The sequence below is a fragment of the Chenopodium album genome, chromosome 16, assembly GCF_948465745.1.
Source record: "Chenopodium album chromosome 16, dcCheAlbu1.1, whole genome shotgun sequence".
Taxonomy (NCBI): domain Eukaryota; kingdom Viridiplantae; phylum Streptophyta; class Magnoliopsida; order Caryophyllales; family Amaranthaceae; genus Chenopodium; species Chenopodium album.
In genome coordinates this window covers 9,975,433-9,996,815 of record NC_137849.1, presented here as the reverse complement: position 1 = coordinate 9,996,815, position 21,383 = coordinate 9,975,433, and the positions used below count along the sequence as shown (strand labels likewise).

General features: G+C 34.5%; 1 protein-coding gene across 2 annotated transcripts; it reads left to right on the top strand.

Annotated features, from left to right (window-relative positions):
• Positions 1-7,828: 7,828 nt before the first annotated feature.
• On the top strand, positions 7,829-20,011 carry LOC145584880 (uncharacterized). 2 transcript variants are annotated; one of them, XM_081641663.1, is made up of 5 exons: positions 7,829-7,974; positions 8,138-8,204; positions 8,453-8,640; positions 9,813-10,265; positions 19,243-20,011. In XM_081641663.1, exons 2-5 carry the CDS (start codon positions 8,178-8,180, stop codon positions 19,655-19,657), a joined length of 1,083 nt encoding a protein of 360 aa, XP_081497789.1. In that variant the 5' UTR covers positions 7,829-7,974; positions 8,138-8,177; the 3' UTR covers positions 19,658-20,011. The 2 variants fall into 2 exon arrangements, with proteins under 2 accessions (XP_081497789.1, XP_081497790.1); XM_081641664.1 differs by having other exon boundaries at positions 7,902-7,974; positions 8,435-8,640.
• The last annotated feature ends 1,372 nt before the right edge of the window (positions 20,012-21,383 follow it).

Genomic DNA, 21,383 nt, shown 5'->3' with positions numbered 1-21,383 from the left:
CTCTCTACTCAAGATCCCACAACCCTGATGAATGCTGCATGTGTAAGAACCTGTGGTTATTCTGCTCCCCAATATTACAAGTGTAAAAATTGGATCGTCATAGGGTCATTGAAAGGCGGAGGCCATGACCAAAGAAAGACACACACAAAAGCACGCAGTCAGCAAAGCTGAGTACATACAAGCTGCGAAATCAAATTAAGAAAATACCTAACATGCTACTAATAATCAAGCACAAGCATCATTAAATATAGACTCAATTCATGACTCGGCTATTAAATTTATTAAGACCTCACTAATGGATACTGACTGACTCATTTAATTAGTTCATTGGATTTAGCAATAGACAAGGTTGTCCAACCCATGTCCCATTTGGAACATCAATAAAGAAAAACCCCATGCCTCCTTTCGGAAACATCAATAAACATCCAACGACCACGGGCGCGACTCCGTGACCGTAGTTAGTATGAGATCTCACCTAACTCCTAGTTTTAGAAAAATAATATTTGAAAGAGGAGACTCGTAGATCAGACGGCCTCGATAAAAGTACACGGCTAATACCCCATGTACCCCAACCCCTGATTGTCATTACTCCAGATGTGCACCATTCCAGAGTTTTATTGCTCATCCATCTTACACTTTACGTGATTTACAGGTTTAGACTTGGTGATGACTCATATACATTTCATTACAAACATCCCAAACAATTCAATCAAACATGGCAAATTCTCAATTTAGATTCTTGATTTATTAGTGATAAACAACATTTATTAATTATTCCATTACTACCTCGGTGTATAAACACCTTGAGTGCATAAGGCACCCCAAAACCTTAACCTCATCTTACAAGACTTGAATCTCTCCTTTACTCATCATGTTTACATAATCATGAATGAGTAATAATTTGATCTTTACACCAATCACATACCTTTGCCTTTAAGCGCACCTTGCATAATTAAAGCACACATAATACTTGCATTATAAACTAGTGCACATCATTTGAAATTCACAATGTATAACCAGACAATTTAACCCAGTCAATCCTATACATGACACTAAGTTCTCGATCCGTCCTTAAACATGCACCTACAAGCAAGGTTTCGTAACTTGTACGTACCTTGAGTAAATAATTCGATTGGCCACTTTAAAACTAGAAGTCGCCTTCTACAAAGTCCTCTCCTAAACCAAACAATTAGAAATAAATCAATACCAAAGCAATTAAAATTACAGCAATACTAAACTACTTTAAAACCTCTTAAATCATCAAAATAAAGCCTTTAAATTGTCCTCAAAATCAAGGTTAGTAATATAACATCCCAACTTCAAGTTTATATGTTAGATTTATGAAAATATAGTGTTTTATATCAAATTACAACAACTTTAAAGTGGGTAAATAAATCTGGAAATTTGTTTTAAGTATTTAAAATAACCCCATAATCATAATTACTTGAAATAGTCATTATATAGCAAGTTAGTGTGTTAAAAACCCAAAAATATATCAATTCAATGCAATTAGAGGCTTCAAAATAAAAGGTATGAAATCTGAAAATTATTTTTAAAGTTAGAATATAAAGTTCAAAGCTTTTTAAATCACAAAATACTCACCATAATTATTTTATAGGTTTAGAAGCATAAAAAAACTTCATTAAAAATAAAAAACTGCCCGAAAATCATATTTAGAGGCTGAATTTGGCCACGAGAGGGTGGTGCTCACTACCAAAAGTAGTGAGTCTTTCTTAAAACGTTGTTTTCACATGGAAAACACTACTTTTTTTTTATCAAAATCAGATGAGTTCAGAACCTGATCGGGATTAAAACGGGATTAATATTAACGAACAGAAATCTAAAAATTAAAACACGAATTTACGTGTTCAAAATAATCTGGAATTAAGTTAATCTAATCATTAGTTATAATCACCAAAATTTCAAAACATCATTACTATAAAAGCACTAAATCAATTGTTCATAAAAACCCTAAAATCATGATTTTAAATAATTAAAAACCCTAGGTTATAAAATTTACAAAATCTGAAAATTATGACATTTATAAAATCTGAAATTATAAAGTTTAATCATCAAAATACAATTTGATACTAATTAAATTAATTTCAAACAATAAAATCAAAACCACAAATTAATAAAATAAAGGAGAAAGAAAATAAGACTAACCTTTTTGTGTGGGAAATTTTTGGGGATTCATGGTGTATTTATAGATTAGGGAGTGTAGGGTTAAATTTGGGCTTATAAAAATGTGGGCTTAAGTTATGAGTTTTGGAATGGGTTATTCCAATAAGAGTATGTAGGAATAATTTACATTGCCCAATAATTAATAAACGTTTGGTCCAAAATATATTTTACTTTTATAAAACCTTATACTTAAAATACTTTAACCCTTTAAAATATTTAATTAAAATACTTGAGCCCTTAACAATACATTTTATTAATACTTAAATACTTTATAAAAAGTACATAAAAATACGGGGTATTACAGGTAGGAGTGAAACCGTGAAAGTAATACGGTTTAAAATCGAAAATCGAACCATACCTAACCGAATTAACAATTCGGTTTGTTTTTTTTTTTTCGATTTGGATCGGTTTCAAAAATCCAAAACTGAAGTAATTCGGTTTGGATTCGATTTGGGGCTTCAAAAAACCGAACATCGAAATTCCAAACTGAATTACACCAGCCCAAATATTTCAGCCCATTTCCCCTTCATATATAAACACCTAAACCCTAATTTTCATTCCCTCTTTTCCTCTATCCTTTCTTCTGAGAACCCTTTCGGCTCCTTGACATCCTCATCACCTCCCTAAATTCTCCCCTTATTCTCACCACCTCCGTCGGCACCTCCCTTAGCACCTCCGTCAACTCCTCCGTCGGCACCTCCCTCACCACCTCCGTCAACAACTCCCTCATCACTTTCACTCTCTTGTGCACGCTCATATCAACACCTCTGTCCCTGACTTCACTCTCTCATACGACACTCAAAGGGAATAGATCTACTTAATTTCACCTTCATTCCATTGTTATGTTCGAATTAATTTCACATTCACCTCCGTTTATTTCCATTTTAATTCCATTTTCATAGCTGAATTAATTCTGTTGATGTTGGTTATTTATTTTCTGGTTTTTTTTTCCCCAAATCATTTTGCCCTTGTGTTGTTGTTCGAATTTGATAATATTGAGGTTGGGTTTTTTTTTTTAGCTGAAATTTCGGTTTGGATTGGATTCGTTTTTGAAAACCAAATTATTTCTGTTTGGATTAGATTGGATTGAATCCAAATTCGGTTTGGATTCGGTTCCAAAAATCCAAAACCGAAATAATTCAGTTTGGCTAATAATCCAAACCGAAATCCGAACTTTCACCCCTAGTGGGTGGGGCGGATTGCCATTCGTCGGTAGGGTAGGGTGGGTTGGGGCGGGCTGCTGGGGAGGAGGTGGCTAGGTTTTTTTTTTCTTTATTAGAATTATTTTTAAATATTTTTACCAATCACGTGCTAACACATGTCCAATAAAAAAAAATATCTATTTAATATGGTATCGATCACTTAGGCCCAAAGAAAGAGAATACCCCCCCCCCCTAAAAATCTAAAATTGGTAGTATTATTTTAAGATAATCGATAATTGAGATTATTAAAAGGGAATACGTGAAGGTTAAGATTATTTTTACCAAATTTTCCTACATTTATTTCCATGTTATTAAAAAATTACTCTATCTTTCCTTGTGATCATGTTTATCTTCATTTTTTACTTCCTCTAATGTTGAATTTATTGTGAAAAAAATTATAACTTTAAATATTTGTTTCGAACTTAAGGTTTGCTATGATAACAACAAATTAACATTAAAAAAAAAAAGTTCAATTCAAATCCATAATTTAATTTGTTTGGGTCTATTGCTTTGTTCTTGAATAAAGCCCGTTTCAATATTGAAACTTTGAAAAATCAACTTCAATTTGAATGATTAGTGCTTGTTTGTTGCAATTGAAGAAGTAATTAAGGATTTTTGCCAATTTGGTTGGGGAAATTGTGGTCTTGGAAGTAAATAAGGGTTTTTGCCTATATGGATATATGGTTAACGGTTTTCCACTTCCCACATTAATACGTTTTCATACAAATCATTAAATTGTTAGATTATACCAACAAGACTTGGCTCAAGTGGTAAGCAACTTGATGTCGCTTTAGAGAGCTCTCGGTTTCGAGCCTCACCATATGCAGAAACTCTTGTTGGGAGACTCACCTACCATAAGCCAAGTGTGCTACCCGAGTTGGATCCGGGTGTAGTCGGAGCTAAGCTACGGTGAACCGGCTGGGCATCCTAAAAAAAATAAAATTGTTAGATTATGAATATCTTATGACAAACATATTAAATTAAAACGAAAAATATAATATGTTTCATGCCTATCAAAACATAATATTAATATCTTTAATTTTCGTCACTCGCATTGACAATTCCGTCATTATTAGTCACCGCTCCTTTACGGAAAAAGGGATTTGTTGCTTTGATTTAATTTTACGGATTAAAGAATATAATTGTAAAGAATTGTCACTAAATCTGTTATGAAAGCGTACTATAGTTTACTTACTAAGTCCCTGTTCTTTTGAACTTCAGGGCAGAGCAGAGCAGGACAAAGCAGAGTAGATTTCAGTAGAGCAGAGCAATGCAGAGCAGAGTAGGCTGGGCGTTCACACACTATGGAGCAGAGTAGAGCAAATTTTAGCAGAGCAGGGCAGGATAAAGCAGAGTAGAGCAGTGTAGCTCTAAAGAACAGGGCCTACGCTTAACAGCCGTCACCGGCATTATTGTCTAAATACATTGAATTACAGTTCCCAAACCACCCCAAAAATCTGCATAAGATACCCGTCCTACCCCTCTGTGTGCTCTATTAGTAATTAAGGTCCTGTTCTCTTCCTTAAGAAAATTAGCTGATATGAAATAACCAACAAAAATCAATTTTCAATCCAAACCTCAATGTTCAAGATCTAATTTGAAAGAGAACAAATAACAAAGATAAATTCTTATCACACCAATCACCAATTTTGATGCAATAAGGGTTTAGTCAAAGTCTAACACAAAGTAGGGTAAAGGTTAGAGGAGAAATCACATAGATTTCAATAATCGCAAAGATTATGGGTAGAGAGAGAAAATCTCACGAGATTCAAAATTAAGCAAAAGTTGTTCCCAAAAGCAAGTCTAGCCCTATTTAAAGGCTTTACAAACAAACCTAGAGTTCTTTAATTACACCCATTGGATTACAAATGAAAGACCAAGATTAAAAGCAAGCTAAGAAAAACAAAAAGAAAGAACAAAAGACGCTACGAAACAGGGGCTCTAGAGTGGTCGCTCTAAAGGGTTAGAGTGGACGCTCCGCTTAAACAGAACGGTCGCTCTATAGAAGTGAGTGGTCGCTCTAAAACTTTAGCCAAAAATCCCAATTTCGGATGGAGCGAGTGCTCTAAAAGGTGGAGCAGGCGCTTTAAAAGGTGGAGTGGGTGCTCCAACGGTTCTACCTGAATAGCTCGATTTCAAACTCTCATAATTTCTTTTTTTTCTCGCTCAAATTGGGCTTGTAAGCTGTCGTTGAAAAGCTCTTGCACTCTACTTTCATTTCCAATTTGAATCACTTGAAAATATCCTGTAACGAAATTTGAAGTTAAATAGTCCATTTTTTATTAAGTACATTGGACAAAGCTATTATTAAGTATATATGAATATGAAAATATCTATGTAATTTTTTTTAACATTATCTATTTTCTTTATTTATTAAATTGGAGAAACACTTTGGCCCTATAATGACCTTAACCAATAAGGGCCCTGTCCATTAAAGACCATATCATTAAAAGTCCTTTAAGCTTGACACTGATCCTATTGTCATTGGGCTACCCTACCCGATAACCAGGTCTAACCGTGGAAAGGCCACTCCTCTCGCATCCTCCTCTAAAATCCTAAGAGGCTCCATAGGAGCATTGTCTAAGATAATAAGTCCATTTAATTAAGTCAATCACCGATTAGTAAGCCAATCTACGACCCGATTACCTTCAGAAGTCAAGATCAAGATTATGTGATTATGGACTTATGGTACTACTTTCATATTGGGAAGATTATATAAGTAGTGATAAAATATGTAGTTTTTATATTTTTGTTTGAAAACCTGTTTTGCTATGGAAAATTGTGTTTTTATTTAAATTTTAGTGACAATTTGGATAGTTAAGATAGGTTCAAATAAGTAAAAATCAGGTGAATAAAACGCACCCTAAGTTTTCACTCCTCTCTCTCTCTCTCTTTTTTTTTTCTTTTTTTTTTTTGAGAAAAGCCGCAAAAACGACTCTCTCTCTTTTTTTTCAACATACATAGTTATTTTTTTGTCAAATTTTGAAACCTTTGACTATAAATTATCATCAATCTATAAGAGACAATATAATCATGTGAGATCTTATTAGATTTGTTTCTTTGTTTACTTTATTATTATTATTATTATTATTGTATTTTTATAATTTTTACGTGTATGGAAATGAAGAGTCTATGTTATAAACGTATTTTAAAGACCGTAAAAAATCAAATGAGGCAAAAATAGGGACAAAAGACGTACGAAGTACTTTTAGTTTTGAAGGCAAGAAATACGAATACTCAATTAAGATTACAATCAATTTAATAAAAATAAGGAAAAATTGGCTACAACAACACCAACTATGACAAAGGTGCGTGTAGCAGCATAACCTTTTGAGGGTGCACTCGACTCACAAACTATGCACTTGGGTGCACATAACAATATAAATGACCTTGGCATAACTTAGATTTCTTTAGAAAGTGGAATCTTAAATATTTTTAATGCTTTTTTTTTATTTATATACATATATATTTTTGTTTAATTCCATTCTATTTAATTTTCCATCTCACGTAAGTAAGTAGTCTTCTCTTTCATTAATTGTTTTACTTTAAACACTATTCAATTTCCTCCATTGAATTGAATTATTTCAAAAAGTTTTCGCCATTATTTCTATCATTTGTTTCTTCAATTACTTTTTTTTTTTACATTTCATGTGATTGACTTAGTTTCCTCTTCCATTATAATTATTTTTTTACTTAAAATATTCTCTCTCAACCTCCACAATTAAAGTGTTGTACATCATAAACCAGAAAATCAATTTGGCAATATCCTAAAATCCAATTCTAAAATTGTTGTTTGAATTAAGTAGTATTTTGAATCATTTTGTGGGGCTTGGTATTAGAAAGTTACTTATGTATCCTGAACTCTGGTAGAATAAAGATTTTCGAATGATTTTTATTTATTTATTTATCAATTTAATATATGACAAAGTGGAGAAGGAAAGGAAACTAAGTCAATCATGTGAGATCGATATTTAAAAAAAGTAATTGAAGAAGCAAACAAAGGAAAATAATAACACGATTTTTTTTTAAAAGAATCTGCTTAAATGGTGGAGCTGAGGTTAAGAAATGCTTAAATGAAAAAAAAAAGGCTAATTTAGTTACGCATGAGGAAACCATTTAACTTTAAAAAATGTTTAAACAATTATAAAATAATGAAAATTCCACTTTTTTCCATGGAACCTTAGTTCATTAGTGTCATTTATGCTAATATGTGCACCTAATTATATAATTTGTGCTGTAAACCGTACCCTTAAAAAGTTGTGAAGCTACACGCACCTTTATCACAAGTGGTGTTGTTACGGCCAATTTATCCTAAAAATAATTATTAAATTTTAGAAAGTTAGTAAAAATAATTTATTTTTTTACTTTTTTATTTTGAAGACAGTAAAAATAAATTTAATTGGTAGGAAAATAATTGAAGAAGTTGTTCAAAAAAAATAAAATAAAAATAATTGAAATGTTACGAGTATTATCCATCCACCTCCAAAGTTTCTAATCCAAATCCTCAGCACCGAACTTTCTTGTTCTTGCTTACCAAAACCCAATCGTCTCCTTCCCTCTCCGGCCACCTGACCGACGACAACTTGAGGTACCCTTCTCAATTATCAACTACATTCAATTTTTTTCTTTAAATTTTAATTACTTCGTCAATTTTTATCGAAATATCAATTAATTGAACTTTTTCTCTTTTCATGTTTTTTTGAGATTATGTTTTCCACTTTTAATTGGGGTTTAATTATTATTATCAACAGGTGAAATTGGGTAAATGATTTGCTGTTTAACATAGATGAAATGGTATTGGCAACCCATCATATACAGGTAACACTTGATTAGTTACAGGAACTCAAATTTATTTTCTTAATGTTTAAAGATAATTAAGTTATATGTTGTTGAAATTGAATTAATAAGACAATCTGGGGTTTTGTTGATTTAATTAATGTCAGTGTAATCAATTTAGTTTAGGGTTGGAATTATTGAACTATTGCTTATGATTATAAATAATATGCTCAATGATGATTAAGTCGTATTTTGTTGCTAATGTGTTGCAGGGTTTTGTTTATTGTTAGGGAGGAACTATAAAAATGGAAATTTTAGGGCGGCCGCCCCTCAGGGACGGGCCTGGTGCTGTGGTTGCGGTTTCACTAAGAAACTCATCATGTAGCAAAGGAATAAGATTAAGGCAAAGTATTGCCCGGTTTCAAATGATTTCACGAACCGATAGATGTATCTTGCTGAAGCCGGCTTTTCCTTTGAGGTGATTGTCATGCTCTTGTTTTAATTAATTATTGATTCATTTAAGTTGCATTGACCTCATTGTTATCTGTTGTTCTATTATTACTTTTACTTGTTTGTGATGTTGGTACACGAGAATACTCCATTGACTCCATAGAATACTATGTGTATTTTCAAGGAAATTATGGTGAATGAAGGGGTTAAAAGTCTACTGCGATAATTGTTAACATTTTAAATGTTACCCAGAGACCAGAGTAGTTTGTACTTATTAACGAACGAAACCAAGAGGCGAGTACATATGCTGTTTTTTTGTTTTAATGGGGAATTGCATAATAATCTACGGAGTTGCTCAGATTTGGTGTTTAATCTAATGTGTTGAAATTTTGCTTTTGGGCCATAGTGCGATAATCCCAAGCCTGGTTATGCAAGCTAAATCTTTCAAGCTTTAGTGTACCATTCTATAACGTGGATGTGCTGTTGGTTTTTTTTTTTCCCCCCTTCTAGGCTTCAAAGTTTAAAGCATATCATTTATAAAGGCACATGATTTATAGGTTTGGTAAATGTGCTAATATACTCCTGAATACCTCATCTGCTAGATTGGTTAAGAACTCGCTCACATATATATACATGAACTTGAGTGATAATTTAGAACTCATTTCTATTTGGTGGATCTCATATGTTAAACACTGTAAATGTTTATGTATCACACTATCACCCTAATTTAGCCTCTGCAAAGCAATGTTTTTCTCAATTGACTAAGATGTCATGGATTTTGTTATGTCCGTCAATGAGCTTGAAAGCCTTGAATCAATTTAGTTAATGAACAAGATTTTGGTCATGCTTGCCAAAAGCTTGAGCTTGAGTGGAGTTCAAAACATCAGCTTGAAATATTAGCTCAACTATAACTTTTAACTCATTAGTATTCTTTTTATTTTTTTCTGTCTTATGAAATTTTTTAAAGCTCGATGCTTAAGTTTAAATCTCATTGGGCATTGTCCTTGCATTAGTTATTGAAATCGGAGGGAAATCTTTGCCAATACTTGATAATTCTCTGCTCCATAGTACTTTTAGTGCTCAGTTTGAGGTCTTTTAGTGCTCAGTTTTAGTTACATTTCATATGGCTTGTGTAGGTCAGCTTTCAAAGTCGATTTCTTCCCATGGTCCCCTATGTTTATGATAAGTTTGCTGCTGCAGGCCAGTACCCAGATTTGTACATGAAGCTAAAGGGAAGTCATTTCAGATTTCGTCCTTCAAAGCAAATTTTCAAAATGATAAAGCCAGAGATGCGTCAATTAAACCAATATCATCCAATAGCTCAGTCAAAATATCTTTCCTCCCGCATGAAAGGGAGGAAAATTTACAAGTGTCTCCCGCAGCACAGGACATGCCTGTATCTTGTACATCAGAGTCAGACAAGACAATATCTCAATCTCAGACTATACGTGGATTATTCTTGAAATGGTTGAGTCTTCTGCGAACAGGAGCAACCGTTGAGGCTGGAGATGGTATCCTGGAAAAGACACCTCAAATGGACCATTTGACTGAGCAAACAGCAACCAAGTCAAAGGAAAGAGGTGAGACTCTAAAGGTGGTTTTGTGCTACTTTCTGGGACTGGATGCAACAATAATGGTCCCCTTACTAATATTGTAAGTATATAGCTTATTCTTGAAGCTTTCTGTTTAATGTCAAATTCCCTAGTCTTTTAATTGGTTTGCCTTTTTGCTTAAAGCCTTTCTATCTGGCGAAATCTTTTCACTTATTATGTGCTAAAAGTAAATTAGATGTGCTCTATAGTGTATGATATATATCAACAACTTGGTATTAGGAGGTTGTTTGTTTGTTTTTGCTTTGCTTTTGGGAAAATCACACTTTTGGTGACATTGATCAAGACGTTACCCACATGATTAAGTCGGGGTGACTTAAATGGAGAGCGGCCACGGGAATGTTATGTGACCGAAGCATTCCCTTACACTTCAAGGGAAAATTCTACATAACTGCCATAAGACCAATGTTGGTCTATGGCACAGAATTTGGGCTTCTAAGAAAGAGTACATTAAAAAGATGGAGATTACGGAAATACGCATGTTAAGATGGATGTGTAGGAATACACTAAGAGATACAATTAGAAATGAGGTTATTCGCAGGAAAGTGGATATGGCAAACATTGCAGCAAACTAAGGGAAAGTTGCTTGCATTGGTTCGGGCACGTAAGACGGAGACTCGAGGGTGCACCGGTACGTAGAGTGGAAGATTGGGACCATGGAGGGGTTAAACGAGGGAGAGGGAGACCGAAAATGACTTAGTTGGAAAGAGGTTAGGAAGGATATGAAGTATATAGATTTGCATGAGAACGAGACATTTGATCGTAAAAGATGGAGGAGGAAGATTTTTATGGATAACTATATGGAATAATCACTTTTGGTTCATGTAGCCGACCCTACTTATGGGATTAAGACTTTGATTGATTAATTTGGGGGAAATCACACTCATGTAGTTGGAGTTGTTGAGTTGATGAGCATTATTGCTAAACTGGTTGCTCCAGTTTCCTCAACAAACTAAATTTTTAGTGGTAGACCATTACAGTATGTGGAAGTGATTCAGTGAATGCTTGTTATGCATTTTAGCTTTTAAAATCACCACTCATTGTGGGTCATTTTGCTACTAACATTGTTTGTTAGTCCATCGATGAAGATGTAGCAGTAGACCTTTGTAGTTTACACCCAAATTTGTATGAAAAAAAATAATGAACTTATTAGGGAAGGAGTGAAGATATGCATAAGATGTGTTTTGTATAGAAAGGTGAAATTGGGGACAAAAGTTTGTCTAAATTGTACCTTTAAGCTATGCTCTAATTTTCGTTTGCTTATTACGAGTTATTAAATATCTTTAATTTCGTGATAATTAAAATTACAAAAGTTAAGTATCCGAAAATACAAAATAAGTTGAATCTATACTTGGAATTAAAAAAAAAAAAAAAAAAAGAGGCATATTCAAGGAGTCAAGGCAAAGTTTTTTTTTTTTTTAATTTTTGATTATATATATATATATATATATATATAAAATTTACACTACTTTGACCATTTATAACTTTAATTATGTTTTAATATAATTTTTCTGAAGAAAATATTTTTGAGGTTAGCTCAACAACAATTAAAATATGTTATTCATTTTTGTGTATTAGTAATAAAACTCGGTCAAAGCTAGAATATGAATATTGTAAAAAGTCAAAATGATAACTTTTAAGAGACGGAGATAGTAATAGTGTACAAATATTGTCAATAGATTAAATCATACTAGAAAAAATTAAATCGAGGTACGTTAGAACTTAGATGAGACCAAACCTAGGATTCAGATTAGAGTTCATTATTTTACATGCAGAGAACATTGCCTCAATATGGGAAGCGAGGAGAGAGAGAGGAGGGGGGGGGGGGGGGGTGCCAGGGGGGTGTAAGATTTTTTACTCACTTTCTTTTTATTATTTTTTTTTTTTGGCAATTAAAATTTTATTAAAAAGCCAAAGAACATGCTACAGAAGCATGACAGTACAAACCAGCCAACAAAACACCAGCACCCCAAAAACAAAGCCTGAACACAGGACAACACCAAGAGCCTACACTAACCATCTCCTCATTTCTTCATTACATTTACAAGCTACATTAAACATGACTCTTCTAATTATAACATCTTTTGCTTCTGAACTTCTCTTGAACACTTTTGGCATTCCTCTGCAGCCACACTTGATAAACGGTCTCAGCAAAACACATTGTGTAGAGCTTAGCTTGAACTGTCACTTTCCTGCTCATCATAACAGCTAGTCTCAACTCTTTCGTAAAATGCAAACTGCTTCTCTGTAATCTAATAGCCTGAAGAACTCCATTCCAAATCTCAGCTGAAAATTGACATTCAAAAAATAAATGCTCAACAGACTCAGGCACAGCACCTTGGCACATCACACAATTAATAGAGCATTCAACACCCCAAGCACTCAATCTGTCAGCCTATTCTGAGCAGCAAGCCAAAGAATGAACTTACTTTGAGGGCTAGCCTTGGAATTACAAATTACTCTTCTCCAGGGAACTTTCTCAAAAGGCCCCTGCAACTTTCGGTACAGCTTGCCAATAGAAAACTTGTTCTTCACCATAACCTCAGGCCAAGATATACCAGATAGGTGCTCCCTGGACTGAAAGATCTTCCTAAGAGTCCAAGAACAGGACTTAGGAATAGGCATAGTGAAGATATACCTTCCTTTTACATACTAACTATCAACCCATCTGACCCAAAGCTTATCTTTCTTGTAAGCTAAAGCCCACAGAAGCTTAGTAATAGCAGCTTTGTTCCACATGTCTGTATTCTTGATATTCCATCCTCCAGCTACCTTAGGAAGCATTAGTTTTTCCCAAGCAATAAGAGCTTTCTTTGAGGCATTGACATTACCAGTCCAAAGGAAGTATCTACAATAAGACTCCACCTCTTTGATAATCTTTTTTGGTAAAGCAAAAATCTTGCACCAGAAAGTTTGCATCCAAAGAGAATAGACTTTATCAAATGTAATCTAGCAGCATAGCTCAAAAATTTATTAGCCCAAGACTTAGCTCTATTAAGCACTTTCTCCACAATTGGCTTGCATTGAGCATAAGAGAGTTTTCTGGAAGACAAAGGAACACCTAAATATCTAAAAGGAAAAGTTTCTTCAGAGATATTTATAGCTTCAATAATAGCATCTTTCTTATCAGAAGACACTCCAGCTAGGTAAATATTGCTCTTGTCTAAATTAGCTTCAAGACCTGAGGCCTTAGAAAACTTCATAAAAGCTTGCATCATCTGAGAAACTGAGCCTAAATCAGCTCTTGCAAACATCAAGAGGTCGTCTGCAAACATTAAATGAGTCACATTTAACCTCTCACATCTCGGGTGATAGTTAAAATTAGGGTCCTGCTGCAATTGGTTCATACACCTTGATAAGAATTCCATGCCAATAGCAAAGAGGAAAGGAGACATTGGGTCCCCTTGCCTCAACCCCTTCTTAGCTGGAAACGGCTTACAAGGAAAACCATTAATCAAAATCGAGTAAGAAACAATAGATATACAAGTCATGATCCACTTGACAAATATGCTAGGAAAACCCAACTCATGCAATACAGTCTTGAGAAAACTCCACTTGATGGAATCATAGGCCTTTTTCAAGTCTACTTTCACCATACATCTAGGAGAATTATGAGCTCTGCCATACCCTTTTTGCTATCAACTATCTGTCTTCCAGGAATAAACCCAGATTGACTTTCACTAACCACCTCAGAGATTACACCTTACACCTTGAAGTCTGTTAGTGATAATCTTAGAGATTAGTTTATACACTATAGAACAACAGGCTATAGGTCTAAAAGACTTCACATGAGAAGCATTCTCGACCTTAGGAACAAGAGTAACTGCAGTAATATTGACTTTGGAGCACATCCTGTTATTATCAAAAAAATCCAGCACAGCAGCATAAATATCAGCTTTGACTATATTCCAAGTTTTTTTAAAGAAAACTGAATTATAGCCATCCAAACCAAGGGCTTTAGAGTCATCTATAGCAAAAAGAGCAGTATCAATTTCAGTATCAATTTCAGACAGAGAAATAGGAGCACAGAGAAAATCAGCAGATTGTTTGGAAAGCCTAGCCCCAGACCTAAGAGTCACAAGATCAGCCATAGGAAGAGACCTAGCAGCAGAGCCAAGAAGATTTTTATAGAAGCCAACAATCTCTTTTGTGATGTCAACAGGATCAGTAATCTTAATCCCAACATCATCATACAAAGAAGTGATTCTATTAATATGTCTTCTTTGTTTAACATAAGCAAAGAAAAACTTACTATTAGAATCACCAGAAGAAAGCCATTGAATTCTGGATTTCTGCTTCCATGCTTCCTCATCAATTTTCAACCATTTCTTCAAATTATCAATACAAACTTTTTCTCGTGAGTGCAAGTCAATGTCAGAATAGTCATTAACCAGCTTAGACTGAATATCATCAAGATCAATCCTAGCTTGCTCAATTTTTGAAGTAATTCCAGCAAATTCTTCCTTATGCAAAGTCTTCAAATGACCTTGCAATCTTTTCAGCTTATACCACACTTGTTGCATAGGAAAACCTGTACAATCTTCATGCCAACTGGACAAAACAACATGACCAAAGGTACTATGATCACTCATAGTATTAAAAAATTTAAAAGGTCTCCCTCCATTTCTAATCTCCACCCCAAAATCAATAAGCAAAGGAGTATGATCAGAAATATCAAAGTTAAGGTCCTCAGCTTTCACATTTTCCATCTCTTGCATCCAACAAGTATTTCCCTACTATCACCCATCACCCTACTATCACCCAGCCCCTTGTTATTCCAAGAGAAAAAGTGACCAATACTTTGAAGCTTAGCAATACCAGAAGTAGAAAGAAATTGATCAAAATCATGAGTTTTAGCATTAGTAACAGTATTACCATTAACTCTATCACTTGAATAGAGAACCGCATTAAAGTCACCAGAGAAAAGCCAAGGAAAACTATCACAACTAGGAGCCAAAGCTAGCAGACTTCTCCACAAATCCTTCCTAGTTTCAATAGAATGCAACCCATAAATAGCAGTGAACATACTACAAAATTTACCAGTGTGATCAAACAGTTCACAATGTAAGAATTGCTCATGCTTCATCACATATTTAACATCAACACACCTGGTATCCCAGCCCAACCAAATCCTCCCTTTAGGATTGTGACAATAGTTATCAGACCAAAGCCACCTAGCCCCAAATTTATTTCGAATTCTAGCCACATTCTTAAGTCTGACTCTAATTTCTAAAATAACCATAATATTGATTTTATTATGACTAATCAACCTCCTAACTTCACTAATTTTACTAGGGTCATTAAGGCCTTGAATATTCCAAGTACAAATAATCATTTAACAACAAAATCATCATTTACCTCGTCATGAACCTCCTCATCCACCTCATCTTCCTCATCATGCTTCTCCTCAAGCTCATCTTCTTCTTGTGGCTGTAAAACTGCGAAGTTGTTTTGGATAGGGGTCTCTGATTTATTCACTTCTTTATCAGGAGATTATCTTTATCCTTCTTACTTACCACTTTCTAACCCACATCATCATCAGAGTGGACTGGTATTGATGTATTTGCTGGAGTAGCAAGCGGTTGAATCTTTTCTTGCTGCTTCTTAGGAACCCACTTCTGCACCACTCTAGGTAGCGCTGGTTTAGGCTGAGGTTTCCTAGCAGCACAATTATGGCCAATAACATTACATTTAGCACAAAAGGAGGGCTGCCATTGACACCTTTTTCACAAATTCCTCACCATCTGGGCTAGCAACTACAACAGTCCTTGGCAAAGGCTTTGTGACATCCACCTCTATGAGACTTCTAGCAAACGATACACGCAATTGCTGTGTAGTGCATTCATCAGCATACAAAGGGATGCCAAGAATACTCCCAATCCTGCTCAACGAGTCACTACCCCAGCAGTTCAATGGCAGATTTGGGAACGTCACCCAAAGAGGGATCACCTTCAAAATCTCTCCATGAAAATCAAAATTATCAGACCTTGGCTTGATAATCACTGGTTTCCCAAAGAAAAAATGAGGGCCTGCATATAAAATAGTGTTCCGGTCTTCAATTGAATTAAATTGATCACAAAGTATCCATCATCATGCAAAAGCACCTCAGGCTGAGCTACTGACTTCCATTCCTTAGCTATGAATCGATTAACAGAGGCAATAGTAGGTGTATCTCCAATAACAAACATCACAATCGCATTCAACCATTTTGCAGTACCAGAATCAATCTCATCCTTTTGCAATTGTGCAATGGGTTTTCCATCCTTCACCATAGGAGAAACAAAATTAAGCGTCGCTCCTTTCGAAGCTAACTTTCTGCCCTTAACCCTACCAGCCCAACTATCCTCCTTAGAACCGTTCTGACCTTCATTAACCAAGTCTAATCGATGATTAACGGTACGCTGAGAAGATGAAACAGTAGACTTACCCAGATTACCAGGTAGGCAGCACCCTCTATTTCTCCAGTAGGTCTCAATGAGCTTAGCGCTGCATTCATCTCTTTAATCGCCTCAACAAGCCTGACAGGGACCGGTCCAGCACTTGGGTGAACAAGCGACGGGTCCGGAATCACCTCAGGTTCCTCAATTTCAAAAGGTTCGATGTTCGTCAATGGAATAGTAGTCGAGCTGGGTTGTTCATTTCTCTGGCTACCAGTCAAAACTCGAGTTCCCCCTTGGGCAGAACCCTCCTGGGAAGATTTCCCATGATTTGCACTAATTTCCACAGCAATCGCTTTCTTCTTTCTCCCCATCAATGGCGGCGGCGTATGACAGCTTAACACCTTATCGGGCGCAGAAACCCATGAGAGAGAGAATATAATTTGTTATTATTTACTTTCTTGCTATGCTTATAAGTGTACATATTGAAGTTACCCCCTCTTTGTGAAAGTTATTGTCAATAATGTTACAAGTATGTACATAAAAGCTATAGTTACTAGAACTTGCAAAGTAGTGAGTGCTTTTCTTATAATTCTAATTTCTAAGTTGATACTTGTGAGTCGACTGATTCACATTGATATCCTTGCCGTCACATCTATTAGCCATTATCCACTTATTGAGTGAATTGGAAAGTGTTATTCTTAGCTCAATTATTTATTTTATTTTTAAAAATATATTTTTATATGCATGATTGAATCCTGTAATTATCTGTAATAGTTGGAACTTTTTTTTTTTATTTTTTTTTTTTTAAATTTAAATTTTTGTTATTTAATTATATTTTTGCTATTATTGTTGTTGTAAATATTCCTTCTTTGTGACAAATGAGTTTATAATTTGATGACTAATGTGTCGAAGGAAACCAATATTTGATTCGAGTTGTTATGTATTCGTTTAATTCATATCACTATTGTAGATGTCATATGACTATTTATTAATGAACTGATTTTACTATATAAAAAAGGAAAATTTGTTAAAAAAAAACCTTTTAAAAGCACCATTTTGCAAAAAACAAAAAAAACCTTTTAAAGCGTTTTTTGCAAACAAAAACCATGACCTTGCATTTTTTTGTAAAATGAAACCTGTGTGTATTATTTTGACATTGACTGCGATTTTCAGGCATTGACCTCTTCTTTTTCTTATGTGCACCCAATTAATTTGCTATTTACACTCTCCTTCTCTCTTATTTCCCTCTTATCCATCCCAACAAAACTCGGCAACACTATCGGCGCTAAACCCACTAAAATCACCACCATAAACAACCCTATGATCCTAAAACTCCTCTTAATCTTTGTTGCCATAACATCCACTGGAAAAAGCTTGCCTTGTTTGTGAACCCATTCCTTGCGATTTTTTTGAAGTCGAATTTCACCTGTCGAGCTTTCAATTGCCGATTGTGTTGTTCTTCCAGTAGAAAGCTAAGGGTAAGTTATTAAAATTAAAGATGGAAACAAACCCATCTCCACCCATCTCCACCAACACTAGCTACCATCCTTCCTCAATTCTCAACCAATCTCCACCAACACCATTGCATCTCACAGGAGCACCATCTCTATCTCTTGGATCTGATTTTTCTAGGGTGGGGATAGATTTTCAAGTAGGTGGGGGGATTTTCAAGGGCTGGGTGGTCAATTGGTAATGGTTGTGTGTTTTTCGGGTGGTAGGGATGAACTTATGGTAGTATGAGTGGATAATCGGGATGTCAATTGGACTTTGAGTGGGTGGTGTGGATTTTGGGGTTGTGGGTGGTGCGTAAAGAGTGAATGAACTGCTCATTCACTTGTAAGTGGGTTTTTTTTCGATTTCGTTGTTAAATTAGCGGCGAGCCGACGAAGTAGTGGTGGACCTTGGTGGTTAGGGAGGTTTGCTTAATCGGAAATGAATTACAAATTTTTTGCTCCGACATGAGTTGCAATTTGTTGGTGAGGTTCAGCTTCCAATTAGGTGTAAATAACAAAAATAAAGAAGTCAATGCCTGAAAATCGTAGTCAATGCCAGAATAGTACATACTGGTTTCATCTTACAAAAAAATGCATGTTGGTGGTTTTTTTTTTGCCAAAAACGCTTTAAAAGGTTTTTTTCTGCAAAATGGTGCTTTTAAAAGAATTTTTTTTGACAAATTTTCTTATAAAAAAAAATAAAATGGAGGCATTATTTGGAGGTTATTAATAATATATATGACCTTGTAGGTGTTTAATTTAGTCATTTGACCTTTACTAGTTTGTCAATTTTCCTGGATCTTTTCAAATCATTACTTCATAAGTATGAACAATATTTTTAGAAGACCTGATGCAAATATGAAATCCAGGGGAGGCACTTGACCTTGATTATTTAGTCTTTTTATATTTATGAAATCCAAATGCAATTGAAAAATTGTATTAATATGAACTTTCTAAGGAGTCTTGATGTAGATAATCTAACATGACAAATTTGATACTTTATTTTCATCTATCTGAGTTTCATATTAAATCAACATATCATAAAGCTGTCTTCTGTTATTGATGTGTAGGAGAACAGTTGGTACTCTTTTTACTTTTACATGGAAACTATATATATTATGCTTACGGGGTTTCTGTTATTGTGCAGCATTCCTCTCTATCTAGCCGTAAATGTGAAGTATGGCAGTCAAGTTTCAAGAGAATTAACCCCCTTGTGGATCATAGGTCCCCTGATTGTCGCTCTGTATGTGAAGCTGCTACGATGGATCTTTGCTCTATATGTTTTCTCCTTCAAGCAATCTGTCAAGGTAATTAAAAACCTACCGACTTACCTCTCATTATCATCGAATTACATTGCTGAAGGAAAGCTTAAAGAAGACATCGGAGCTCGATTTTGGCAACCTCTTGTCAACATTAAAAACTTGGACTACAAAGAGTTTACTATGAGGAAATGGAAGGTGTTTCAAGAGTGGTTTGTTGAGAAGTACCTTGATTTCGTGGAGTCTATATGGCCGCACTATTGCAGGACAATAAGGTTTCTAAAGAGAGCTAACCTTATCTAATATTGTTTGTTTGCATCAACTAGAAATCTGCTCTGTTCTGAAGGGACCGGGCTATTCAAACACGCATGAATGAGTTGCATCTGGTAGTGGAGGAATAGAACCTATTTTGTTCATCTGTTTCATCTTCTTTCCTCTTCTTTCCTCTTTCACAGCACACTGAGTATCTGCAGGCAAAGTTTAGTGTACACCTGTAATATTAGCCATTTTGTCCTTTCGGATTCGAGTTCAGTACCTCCACATTGAGGAGGATTTTGTTTTATTTTTTACTTCATCCATCTTTATCAGTACTGATATGAGCTCGAAATCTTCTGATAAAGTATCTGATTAAGCAAGCCTGGCTAATTATTTCTTTTTTGTATCTGCTTTTGGTTTGGTTAGTCATGTGAGTAGCAAGCAATTAAATTCAGTTTAAGTGCATATGGGTTATGTACTTTTCCGTCATTTTACTTTGCTTGGGACATCAGAGTTGCAGCTTGATTATTTCTGTTGATTGGAGTACCGAGTACCATCAATATTGCTGGCACATTCAACGAATTCACCCTCATTGGAAGTTTTGCTGAGATTGTAGAAAAACTTTGAACGCCCAAAACAAAATCGATTATCAGCTTAAATGTAGAATTGAAAAAATTGAGTAGTTTTTGTAATTTTGTTTTGGACATATGCTCAATAAAATGAAATAGAGTATTACAAACTATGGAAAAAGTTTGATAAACCACTCAAAGAAGTCTTACTTTTTTTTTTTTTCAACAACAGTGTTAGAGCATCTCCAATGGTTTACTAGAAAGACTTGCTTGTAAATTTAGAAAGTATTAAAATAGTAGCTTAACCATTAGAGTAATAATTCCAAACCTGCTTTGTTGAGCAACACTGCTTGGAAAAAAAAATTGAAGTAAATTAATTTTTTTTTTTTTTTTAAAAAAAGTAATACAAATTAGTTACAATCAATTAGATAAGTACTATGTGTCAAGGGTGACGGTTTGGCATGTAAATGTTGGAAAATTGGAGTAGAAGATATATGCTGCTTTGGGGTCATCATTATCTTTCTCAACATTTTATTTTATTTTATTTTATTTTTATTTTTTTTATTTTTTTTTAAGTGTAAAGAGTTTATTTTCATTTAAAAAAGAAAAAGAAAAAACCAATCACAATTCTGTATGAGAATAAGCAAAATTATTATATTATCCAAAATTTTTATCAGCCAACAAACATTAAAAGAAATAATTAAAAAAAATGAACAAATGTTTATATGATAAGTTACAAAGTGTTGTAGCCAACCAATGGAGAAGTTTGTAGCTTAAAAACATTGTAGTTTAAAAATCTGATGTGGCAAGGCAAGCTACAATACCTTGTAATTTGCCATTGGAGATGCTCTTACTCTTTTTAAGAATTAAATAAAATTACAAGTTCTTTGAACACTCTCACAATCTCGCTCATAGTCAAAAAATTGCCCAAAAAAAATTCAAGGTAAAAACCCAAAAACATGCATCCCACTCATGGGCAAAAAAATAAATGTCCATGAGGAAAATTAGAAAATGCTTAAACCCATGATACTTTTAAAACGCTACAGTAATTAGTGGAGCCCACTAATTAAATTTAAAAACAGTTATTTTGACCAATTTAACATATCAATACTATTGTACTAAAGTAATTACCGGTATTATCCCCTAATACATGTGTCACATTCTTAGCAAAAATTTTTCCGCCCAAAATTTGTTATTATTTTTTT

What these genes read in the sequence shown, in the direction of transcription:
- LOC145584880 (XM_081641663.1), top strand. Translation starts at nt 8,178, where the DNA reads ATGGTATTGGCAACCCATCATATACAG. An exon ending in TGGCAACCCATCATATACAG is followed by an intron (nt 8,205 to 8,452) that starts GTAACACTTGAT and finishes GTTTATTGTTAG; the next exon opens with GGAGGAACTATAAAAATGGA. An exon ending in AAGCCGGCTTTTCCTTTGAG is followed by an intron (nt 8,641 to 9,812) that starts GTGATTGTCATG and finishes TTGCTGCTGCAG; the next exon opens with GCCAGTACCCAGATTTGTAC.